Source organism: Oenanthe melanoleuca, chromosome 5 (genome assembly GCF_029582105.1).
Source record: "Oenanthe melanoleuca isolate GR-GAL-2019-014 chromosome 5, OMel1.0, whole genome shotgun sequence".
NCBI lineage: Eukaryota > Metazoa > Chordata > Aves > Passeriformes > Muscicapidae > Oenanthe > Oenanthe melanoleuca.
In genome coordinates, this window is record NC_079339.1 from 46,226,936 (window position 1) to 46,238,705 (window position 11,770).

Genomic DNA, 11,770 nt, shown 5'->3' on the forward strand with positions numbered 1-11,770 from the left:
TTGACAGAAGATTTATTTATTTGTTAATTATTCATTAGATCAGTTCTAGTCCTACTTTGACAAGAATTTCCTGGGATGTGCACAAGCTCTCCTCTCTGCACTGGACAGTATAAATGCTCTGGCCTAGTCTTCCTTGGCAACTGGGTTCACAATTTTCCCCAGGAAGAGCAGGGCATCAGTGTTTTTGTCAATAATCATCAACAGGAAGGGCTTGTTGAAGGTGATGTGAGGAGGAGGAGGAAAGGGCAGGCTCATTGGCATAATTTCCATTAGAGTCACTGCAGCAGCCTCTGTGCCATTCTCTCTCACATCCACTGTGGCCTTGTGAATTGCCTGCAAGGAAAACACATTATAATCCAGGCACAGAAGAGAGAGAAGCAGCTGGGGAGAAATTTGCTTGCTTTAACCCTGTGGGAAGGTAGTTCTTAAATTATGAATGTAGAACTGGAGCAAAAAAATTACTAGTGTCCAGCCTTTCCAAGACAAGCAAAGTTTGCTCTGAGTTCAGGAAAAGTTTTCTTCAAAAGCCAGAGTCAAACATGCCTGTTTGCAGAGACTGAGCAACATAGAGGATGTTTTTTCTTCTGTTGTTTCTCAGAGTAAGATTTTGTCTTTAATACTGAACAAGAAAGAAGAAATTTTTTCATTTTGCATCAATTTCTGTGTAAGCAAAATAATTCTCTCTGCCAAAACAATAGTGACAAGTTTTATAGAGTGTCTTTCTGTAGCACAGCCCATGGAGGGCTTTTTTCAGGGATTTTTCAGGACTTTCTGTGGTGGGTATAGTAAATTTGTGTTTAGAAATTCACACGAGCTATTTCATTGCTTTGGACAGCCTTCTGTTTTCTTCCTTCATTGTCAAACACAGCTAAACTTTCTTCTCAAGAGTCTCTGCTTACCCTTCACCAATTTACTTGGCTTTCCAGACATCAGACCCATACCTACAAGCCAGGTGTTTGCCCATGACATAGGGAGGAATGTGAGGAATCACAAACAATATACCATGGAAGGACCTCTAGAGGCCATTGAATGGCACCAACCTCCTGCACTGTGTCACCTCTGACACCAGAGGAGATTATTCAGGATCTTTTCCAGTCAGGATCTGAGTATTTCCAAGGGTGGAAACTACATAAGCAACCCATACTTGTTTTTGATCACCCTCATGGTGAATTTTTTTACATAAGACACATTTAGAATATTCCACTTCCTCTCTTTTGTGTGTTGCCCCTTGCTGTATCACAGCTCGTCTGCAAGAAGAGTCTGTGTCCATCTCGACTGCACCTTTGTAATAAATATCTGTAGCCAGTGCCAAGAACCCCCCTTCACCCTCCTTCTCCTGACTGGCAACTCCAGCTCTGCCAGCCTCTCCTAATTCATCCACTGCTCCAGGCACACAGCTCACCCTGCACTGGACTCTGCTCCAGGTGTCCACGTGTCCCTTGTGCCAGGGAGCCCCAAACTGGCTGTGTTGAACTCCAGAGGAGTCTCACAGGTGAAGAATAGAGGGAAGGCTCACCTCCCTCATGACACAAGGCATGTGTCCTTGGGACTCCAGAGAAATCATTTTGTTTATCTGTGTGCTCATTCCTTGTTTGTGAAATGGGGCTATCCCTGTCCCACAAGTCTGTTGTCCATATAAATTCTGAATTGCTCAGACAATGTGTATACATAGTATAAGGATGAATATTCCCAGACTTGTGTCATAACTATGATTCTTGTCATGCATTACTTCTTTAACACCAGCTTTTTTTGAAATTATTCCTGCTATGCTTTCCAGTTGTTGTCTTCTTCAGAGACTTTCAGCTAAGTTTGTAGGATCACTGTGCAGTAACCAATTTAATATGAGCCTGTAGGAACAGCAGACATTTAATGCCTAACCTTTTCCTTCCTTTATTGCAATCATTAAGCCATGGCCACACTCCAGGGGTAGGATCAGCCTGTTTGTAGGATTAAACCTGCATACACACAAGGCAGAAAAATCTCATGATTACCATCCCAGCTTGCATACTTACTTTGGAAACCTTCAGAAGAAGGTTTTTTGCCACTCCAGAGAGATCAGCCTGGTCACTGAACACCTCTTTCACACCCATTTTCTCAAATATGCTCTTAACATCCAAGGAGCTGGAGACAGAGAATCTGGGAAGGTCCAAGTAGATCTCTCTTTTGAAAAAGAAATAAAAATGTGAGTTTGTTATTGTGATATCTCTTGAAACAAAATCTGTTGCAGGTATATATCCATCCCAAATACTCATGGAGCTAAGGCTTGGCTTTGTAAGATAAATCTCATGTTAGAGAAGCAGAAACTGAAGTACCTGTGTCAGCAGCCACAGTCTGATCCATGGTGCAGGGCTAGAGTGATGGTTTGTGAAAATGACTACTGGAAAGTATAATCCAGACTGGAGAAAAAGAAATTGTATTTTCTTTTAAACTTGATTCCTCCTACTGAAGGCAGGTTTCTGGGAGCAATCTACCCTGTGCAGGATCCTGACAGCTGGGAGCTGTGACTGGGGGAGCTGAGAGGGTTCTCTTTGGTGTGAAATCACATGACAGCTTGTCTGAGCTGAGTAGTGCTCGCTCCTCAGAGCTGTACTTAGCAACTCATCAAGGTATCCTAAGCTTTACCTTTCATGGATGAGTAGTTTTAGCCTGCTCAATATTTAAACAAAGCCACAATTAAAGAATTACCTATTTTGAAATGATCTCAACCAGTCAGACACAGTTTCTTTTAGCAGAGCATCTTCCACTTGTTTCATTGTCCCTTCATCAGGCAGAACAAAAAATGAAGTAACATTTCCTTTGTATGGGATTTCTACTACCCAGCAAGACAACTTCTCATCCCTGTGGACATTAAAGGGCTTGTTTTGATGCATCATTTTGACCTTAACAGAATTCTTGGCATCCAAAAAGAAATCATCATCTCTTGTGGCGAGATTACTGAAAGGTCTTTCCCAGGAGCCTTTGGGGAAAAAAGAAGTATAGGATTGAAAAATAAGGGACTAATAATGGCATGTCACATTTAATTGATGCTTAAAATAATATACCTGGACCATAGAGACAGCAACAAGCTTGTCTCAATTTAAGGATTCTTGTTGCCTGGCCACAGAAAGATGCTTCACCTCTTTTCAATTATTTTAATAAAATCACATAAGAAAAGTATAGGCTGAGGCTTGCAGTGGAAAAGAGATGAGTCTTTGCCTGTTCAGATAATGGTAAATCTTTCACAGACTCCAACTATGCAAGCTTCAGGCTTATTCCTTTCCTGCACTTGTCATCTGTGTTTGACCATGTCCTGCCCAGCCAAACACCTGTGCCTTTCAACAAATGATCATAAGTTCTGAGTATCTTCAGCTCTGAACGTGGTTTAAAATTTGTATGGCATTGATCAGTACTTCTGCTGAGTCTTATATTTTTTCATTATGTTTAAATTTCTCATGTAGAAAATTATTCTCCATTCCTGTCTTTCAAATATTTTCCTGTGTAATTTAAAAAGAGAAATTTAAATTAGATGATAGGATGAGTTCCCAATGTGAAAAAAATGTGTTTCTCAGAACTTCCAGAGCTTATTTGTATAGCTGCTACCCATGTCTGTCACTCACCTCTAAAGTAAATGTAGTTAAGGAGCACCATCACAGTATCTGGATCAAGATTCTTGACGAAATCAACAAATTTGCCATGTGTTTTGGTTTCCACATACTTATTGATTTCCTTCATCGCCTCTTCAGGATCCTGGAAGTTGCTAGAAACGGCCTCAGCATAATAAAAATTTGTGACACGATCCGAAAAGTCTTGAAGCAATTCCACTTGTTTATCTACGAACAGGGCATTGCCTATGCTGAGCTGGGCTGCTCGGTGAGGGTCATTCAGCAGCTGGAGGATGTGCTGGAATCCCTGATGGATCTCCTGCTCCTCCATCCGTGTCAGGTTGAAGGCAAGGCCTTCGTGCAGCTCTCTGAGTGTGTTTGACCTGGCCCCCAGGCTGAGCATTGCAAAGGCAGTGGAGATACTCAGAGGAGAGAAGAAAATGTTCTTGTCGCCCTGCTCATCTCTGATCTGCTTGTAAAGCTTGAATGCAAAGTCAGCATTGCTGGGAGCTAGCTTGACATAAGGCAAGTTTTCAGCATCAGCCTGGGACTGGGCTGCTGGGGAGTGCTGTATTTGTTGCTGCTGTTGACCCTGGACTTGAAGTCCAAGAAGCAACACACACAAATACAATGCAGACTTCATTGTCCTGAAAAGTTCTGTTAGGAAAGAAGAGAGCAACTTTTAGATCTAGAGAAGATTTTCTTTACTGCATAAAAAGACTCCATATTCTAGATACTGACAGATGCCAGTCATTAGCAGTACTACTCTTTTTAGAAATACTCTTTCACTTGGCTTCTGGACAGTCTATTTCTAGTCAGTTCTCTTAGTTTGTGACCAAGGAGAAAGGAAATAAGACAATAATGTGGTATTGCCAAGGAAGAATCAGCTTTTCTGAGGCATTATGTGTGAAATGGTTCTTGCTTCTGGGCAGCACGGCCTCAGTGCAATCCTGAGTGCCTTGGGTATATGGCTGAATTCATGTTTTGGCACCCATCTATCTGCTGAGTACTTGGCAGAGGAACCAGCTTTTGCTGATACTTTTCTGTGGTACCCATGGTCTTGATATGACTTTGGTTTTCAAACACGCAGAGATATTCTGTTATAGTAGTGTTTAAAAGCCACCTAAATGCTCAGCCCTTAAACTGTTTTTATATTTCTGCCTTTTATATAACAGCTCTGACTAAAGGCCTTTAAAATTGAGGCTAAATTGAGAAAGCTTATTGACACTCTATATTGCACATAAGTTATCCATAAAGTCGCAAAGTTCAAGACTCAAGAGCTTAGGAAAAGCTACAGTGGAATCTGCCTTGCTGTGTATATTTAATTGGACAACATTTCCTTTACCTTCATCTGACATAAGTAAATTCTACATAACCCCACAGTCTCTCTTCTGTCTTTTTGGGGAAGGAATCCTGTGACATTTGTGGAGAAGAATGCTCTCCATATATGTAGTAATTGTATCAAGACAGACATGACTGGCATCAACACCAGTCTTTTACTGAAAACTTTTCATGCCTTTTTTCAATGAACTTCTCTCAGGCAGCTCTGACTCCTTCCCTCACAGGCAGCTCCACACAGCACTGACTCCTCTCCTCTCTGCAAGTTTCCCTTTTCTTCCTGCATGACTGGCTAACCCCAAACCTGTCCCTCACCAGCCACCTGACCCTCTCTGTTCCTCACACAGCATCTCCTTACCTTGTCTGTCCCTTGCAGGACCACATATCCCTTACCTGCTCACAGCACAGCCAGCAGCCTCCATCCCAAACTGCAGCACACTCCATCCCAAACTGCAGCACACTCCATCCCAAACTGCAGCACACTCCATCCCAAACTGCAGCACACTCCATCCCAAACTGCAGCACTCTCCATCCCAAACTGCAGCACTCTCCATCCCAAACTGCAGCACACTCCATCCCAAACTGCAGCAGCCTCCATCCCAAACTGCAGCACTCTCCATCCCAAACTGCAGCAGCCTCCATCCCAAACTGCAGCACTCTCCATCCCAAGCTGCAGCACTCTCCATCCCAAACTGCAGCACTCTCCATCCCAAACTGCAGCAGCCTCCATCCCAAACTGCAGCACTCTCCATCCCAAACTGCAGCACTCTCCATCCCAAACTGCAGCACACTCCATCCCAAGCTGCAGCACACTCCATCCCAAACTGCAGCAGCCTCCATCCCAAACTGCAGCAGCCTCCATCCCAAACTGCAGCACACTCCATCCCAAACTGCAGCAGCCTCCATCCCAAACTGCAGCACACTCCATCCCAAACTGCAGCACTCTCCATCCCAAACTGCAGCACACTCCATCCCAAACTGCAGCACTCTCCATCCCAAACTGCAGCAGCCTCCATCCCAAACTGCAGCACTCTCCATCCCAAACTGCAGCAGAGCTCCAACTCACTTTCAACTAGCTGACTCACTCTTTTATAATGATTTACCAAAATATGAGTATTGGCCTAATACTGATACTCAACTGTGATGGACAAAAGACTCTCTAACAATTTAAAGTTAGAAAGTGTATGTTGATTCAGCCCTGGGCAGCAGTGTGAGGTAATCCTCTAATAGCACTGCTAAATTACAGGAGATCACAAATTCTGTTTATTGACAAAAGCTTCAAACAAATACATATTCATAATGACAGCCCCTCCCATCCCCTGCTTCCTATGGTAATTAGCTTGAATAGCTATTAAGCATGCATGGCTGGCTTCTCAAATTAAGTCTGGGGTCATTTTTGTGGGGAAGGGTCTTAAAAGGAGGAAGTGAGTTGAGTCTTCCTCACCCTGAACTCTCAACCTTTTCTATCAATGACAATACAAATGGTTTCTGGGCATAGTCCAATTCTTCAAAGAATGGGTTTCTGGTTGCATTGTCCATATTTCTTTGGATCTATTTACTAGTTTCGTCTTTTCCCATTGCAAGCACAGCTGAGCAAACATAAGATGACAGGCAATCAATTATTTAAGTTTCAGATAACTACCTCAAACTCGGTTTTCCTTCTAATTTTTAATTTTCCTTCTAACTTTTAGTTATTTTCAGCAAGGCCTATCTATCAATTTGCTTTTTAATTAATTCTAGTAAATAACTAACTTTTAACTAAAATCCTATTTTTTTTCGGAGATTAGTGTTTCAATAACCCCCATCCTCATTGGGCAGGCATGGCTGTTTCCACTCCTTCCCCCTGTACTGATTACAGTTGTAATTCATTAGAAAAGATTGCCTTCTGCACTATCCTTGCAAGCTATTCTCCTACACTTACAAACTATTCTATTACATATGTAGTGTCTCACCTAAATTATCTCAAAAGACAGAAACTCAAACTCATGAAGCAAGCAGTGGCCCTCAGGGACATATACTGTTCATAGCAGCTGTATAGCTATTCTGGAGAATGAGATTCTGCCCAGAATCTGCCTCAGGCTGTGTGTTTAATGCCAGGTTCAGCTCTTGCACCAGACTTATTCTGGGGAGTTGTTATTTCCAGGTTCCCCCTTTTCTAAACATCTATTATGAAAAGCAGGAGATATAAGCTGTTGAAGAGCTGAGTATGGGAGCCATGCTCAGCATGTCTACAATGCTGGGTATAAACACTGATTCAAGAAGAAAAAGGCACTCTACCACTTGATATTTCATTTTGTTCTGGTAAAACTAATTTCATAATTCCCCAAATCTGCCTTTAAGAGAGACTGCTCTCTCTTCCTGGCCACTTGACTGCAAGTATCCTGGTCTTTAGACACACTAGGCAGAAATGAAGCTACTCTGATTAGACCTGCATCAGCCTGTAATAGTTGAGACATTGAGATTCAACTAAATTTATTCCTCTGGGAGCAAAGACAAGTTTGTTCTTCATCTTGGTATTGGTTGTTGGGCATTCATTTTGGACCTCATGTCACTGTCATCCTGTCACTATAGCTAGGAGCTGGATCACTGAATTAATTCTACTTCAAACATTCAGAACATGCTTCCAGAAGGTAAAATAATTTCCTAAAATTAATCTCACCTGTAAATAGCAGGGATCACACACAGCATTCATTCAAAGACTTCTAAGAAAGCATAATATGGTACTTACTGTGCTGGACTTTCCCTTCATGAGAAAGAACTCTTTCAACAGGGCTTCTTCTCAAGAGTGCTTCTTCCCTCTTATTCATTTGCTTCCTGGTATTAAGATAATGTCCTCTGGTAAAGATTAACAGGGCAAACAAAAGTTATTTGCAAAGCAAAGATTGAGTAAACTATTTTTTCCTGGATATCAAATATTTAAAGTCTTTTTCCCATCACATAGCCAGAATGATGCCAGCACCTAGATCTCTAAAGCAAGAGAAAGACCAGGCACTTTGATACTCTTGGCTCAAGCTAAACTGTAAGTAAAAGAGCTTTGCCAATAACTCTGGTAAATGACTTCCTGAAAACCGAACATGAGAAGAACTAGAAAGCTAAGAAAAGGCCAAAATCATGGATGTCCCATCCCACTGAACTTTCTGGACAGGATACCCTAATGCAGCAATGCCTTCTAATTGAGCACCCAAGGCAGCAGCAAGTTTGTTCAGGTGCAGCTCCACCCTGCCCTAAATGGCATTATTTGGTGGGCTCAGAACACTGGTTAGAGGCACCTTTGATGAGTATTTTAGAAACTACTAAGGTGAAAAACAAAGCATAGCAGGCCTTGAAAAATAACCAAAATAAGAAAACAATGGAAGAAGGAAATAGGCAAACTTTTCCACAGCTAAATGCTAACTGGGGAGAAGGGAGAAGATCTTAACCCCTTGTGGTGTCTATGCATGGGATAAGCATGAATTACATACATATCATTTGTACCTTACACTGGGATCCCTCTCAGAGGAACTGAAACAGGCACAGTTTAGCTATTTAGAAGGTTATTTAAGGATGAGGTGCATGGCACTTATCCTAATTAGCAATGACTAATTATTTCCATTGCAGGTACATGATTTTGCCCCAGGTAAACTTATGATTTATCTACACATAGGAATCAACCATCACTGTTGTTGCTATGTAACTACTCTCTCTTACAAGACAGAGGCAGGGTTGGTCAGAATACATTCAGGCAGACAGGGGTTTGCTTTTTATGGTATGCACCAGTACCCAGTTTATTGAAGTATTATGTAAAATGACCAAGTCTAAGGAGTAGTAAGTATGCTGTTGCTTAACTCTAGCAAAGACAAGACATTTTCTCAAGCCTAGGCCTGCCTACATAGATAGCATTAATCTCTCAGCCTAGTCCTAATGCTTGGCTAACCATCTGAGGGATGACACTGTTTCTTGAGAAGAATTCCTGGGAACAGCAAAGCAGCTGCAGTGATTCCTCTCCTTTCTCCCAGGAGATGCAGCAGCACTCAGCATGTCAATGTAAAGTTGCTTCTGTCCCTGCTCACAACTCCCAGTCATCAGATCCTCTGATCATGGCCCAAGTGTCTTCCTGGACAAAGTTAAGACCAGCAGTTATAGCAGACCCACAAATTATCATTTTCAAAAAATCAGCTTCCCAGCAATTCCAGACAGATGAGCATGGTTAATGAATCCATCAGTCATGCCCAGTTCTTTGGAAATCTTCCTAAGGTCATAGATGCCAGAAACAGAAACTATTGGATAATATATGGTGCTTCTGTTGAAGGCAATGGAAAATGAGGCTGGGTCAGCATACATAGGTGTCACCTGCATGTCAGCCAGGTGGCAAGTCTGTGAAAACACAGGCAGAGGAAAGCAGTTTGTTATTTCACTGCACATTCCAGTTGGTGAAAATGGCTGCATCCCCAAAACACAGGGAAATGCAAGGCCAAATTATAAATTTTGTGTAGTTTTGCAAAAGGAGAGCCATCCAGGGGAATTGCACAGAAGAGGGAGTGGAATTCCTGGAGGCTTTGAGATAAGTGGTAGCTGTGTCAGGGGGCCTCTAGCTCCAGGAAGCAGTGGAGTCATATAAAAGACTGACAAACTTGTCCTGATAATGGTTTACATGGAAGGAATTAAGGTATAATTTCATTATCTCTCTCCCTACTCTGACAGTGACTCTGCTCAGCTATGCAATGTGTCCTGGTTCCTCCTGATAGGAACAGTTTCATCCCATATCATTAACTTATTTCTGTTGCTGCTTGGTCATCAGATTATAATTTTTCAGTTGCTGCTTGGTCATCTGATTATTATATGCTGGCTTTGAAAGTTATGTTTGAGGGCTTCCCAAGGCAGATTTCTGACTGTAAAAACAAAAGATCAGCAAGATGAATGTGTACATTGCATGATAAATCCTCATGCAGCTGTTTCTTGTTTCCCTGTAAAGGTCAATCATTCAGGGGATGTCTACAAAAGTTCATCTAAATCGACTTCTTGACATTCGCAACTCCATTAAAATCAGGAGACTGGTATCACTGCAGAAGTGGTGTAAGTAGAATAAAAATCAACTCCTTTCAGTAATCTTATCTTTTTCTGTAGGGGTTATCCCAAATGCACTCTCCGTGTCTTACAAATATTTCATCCTTTTCTCCTCAAATAATGAAAATGCTTTAAGCTCCCATTTCAAAAACCAGCATGACTAACAGAAAGAAAAAAAAATCTGAAGGCTAAGCAAAACTCTGTGACAAAACTGGGAATAGAAACTTGACCTTTCCTACATTGCTTTCAGCTCTTTTCACCAAAGCAATAGGTATCTTTGTATTGAATTTTCATATAAACTCATAGTCTGCTAGAAGAAAGCTGTATAAGCAGAACCAAATACTCCATTTTTTTCCTTCTGTGTTATATCTCAGAAGAAAATAAAGTCCTTTTACTATGAGGTGTGATTCCTTTTCTCATAACACACATTTTACCTCAGATAATTATTTCATCAGTGTTCAGAAAATAGTATTTTATATTCTCTACTTTGTCCATACTTAATCTCCTAGTATTGAATGAAAAAGTGTTTCCAAGAGCATACAAGCATTTAAGGCCTAATATGAATTCCATTGGAGTCAATCAGTCAATTATAATGTTCAATATGGGAAATCTGTCACTGACAGCTCATCTCAGATGTTCCTGATGTATTTTCCATTAAGATCCAAGCTGAAGATAGTAGAGCTGTAGACATACCTGACGCTACCAAAGCATCTCAAAGCTAGTTGTTAGAAGTTTTATAAAAAGCACTTCAAATAAAACAGGGCTGAAAATAAGTAATAGTAGGCAGAATTCAAGACCAAAATTTTCCTCTCAAAATGTCTCTTATCTTTGATATATTTTGTCAAAGGATGCATCAAACTCGATTAGTTAAGACTGCAGGCCAAAACCCTGAATTAATGACAATGGTACAAGAAGTTAGAAATGGCAGTGTAACTCCCAGAATTAAAACAAATGACAGCAAATGAAAATTGTTGTGCCCTCCTGAGTGCCAGTGAAGTTAAAGCAGAGGGGGAGCTTCTAGGGCTGAGTGATGAAGTGACACTTTCCCACTCCTCTGTCCCAGTACACAGAGCAGTTCTGAGGAGCATCAGCCTGCAGTCACTCATGTTCTTACACTTTCAGCTCAGTTTCGGACACATGCCACCATGTGTTTCTTCCAAAGAAGTGCTAAGCTTGTGTTTTGGGGTTAGCACAGGCCAAGGGACATTTCCAGTAAGTAGATGGGATAACTTGCAGGGTCAGAGTTAGGCAATGTGGATATGACCTGTGATGAGCCAGTTGACCTCATGGTTAGAGAACAGATCTTAAAGCACTTTATTTCCCAGCATATATGTAAACTTTGGAGATAGGATTAGTCTAAATGTTTGTTTTTTCCCCTTCCAGGTATTCATATCCTATCCCTTTTGAACATCCACTTGCAAGGGACTTCTATTTACAAGAAACACAAGAGTAAATCTTTAATGCAATGCCCATAGAAGCTTCTGGATATCTAGCCAACCAAAACATTCCCCAGCACTGCTTCCACATAGGATGTCTGTGTAGAGTTGGTTACATTAATGGCCAGCTCAAAGAAGCCAACGCAATGTGGGTGGATGCCATCAGCTGTGAATGTCCTAAAAGAGAGTATGGAATAAGACTTGGCCTCCAAAGGAAGTGACTGGGCCTGGCCTAAAGTGACTGACTCTCCCAGTGTGTGATTTGCAGCTATGCCATCCGTCTACTGGAAACCCTACCAATGTCAGAAGCCAGCCAGTAGTTTGCAGAAAATTCATTTAGATTTATCCACTCAAATTTTATTTGCTTTATAA

General features: G+C 41.5%; 1 protein-coding gene and 1 long non-coding RNA gene across 2 annotated transcripts; one reads left to right on the forward strand and one right to left on the reverse strand.

The window, feature by feature from the left end:
• LOC130253631 (alpha-1-antitrypsin-like) lies at positions 1–8,020 on the reverse strand. The gene is made up of 5 exons (XM_056492353.1): positions 7,648–8,020; positions 3,597–4,238; positions 2,686–2,956; positions 2,013–2,160; positions 1–333 (listed from the first exon to the last, which is right to left on the reverse strand). Exons 1-5 carry the CDS (start codon positions 7,724–7,726, stop codon positions 124–126), a joined length of 1,350 nt encoding a protein of 449 aa, XP_056348328.1. The 5' UTR covers positions 7,727–8,020; the 3' UTR covers positions 1–123.
• LOC130253640 (uncharacterized) lies at positions 7,880–11,757 on the forward strand. Its single transcript, XR_008840591.1, has 3 exons — positions 7,880–7,938; positions 9,871–9,971; positions 11,346–11,757. It is a non-coding gene; the product is annotated as an uncharacterized LOC130253640 (long non-coding RNA).
• Positions 11,758–11,770: the final 13 nt, after the last annotated feature.

Bases quoted from the DNA above. Each gene is read 5' to 3' on its own strand.
- LOC130253631 (XM_056492353.1), bottom strand. From the start codon at position 7,726: ATGAATAAGAGGGAAGAAGCACTCTTGAGAAGAAGCCCTGTTGAAAGA. The intron at 2,957-3,596 runs GTGAGTGACAGA...TTTTCCCCAAAG, and splicing joins TAACTACATTTACTTTAGAG to GCTCCTGGGAAAGACCTTTC. The intron at 2,161-2,685 runs GTAATTCTTTAA...CTTTTTCAAAAG, and splicing joins TTGAGATCATTTCAAAATAG to AGAGATCTACTTGGACCTTC.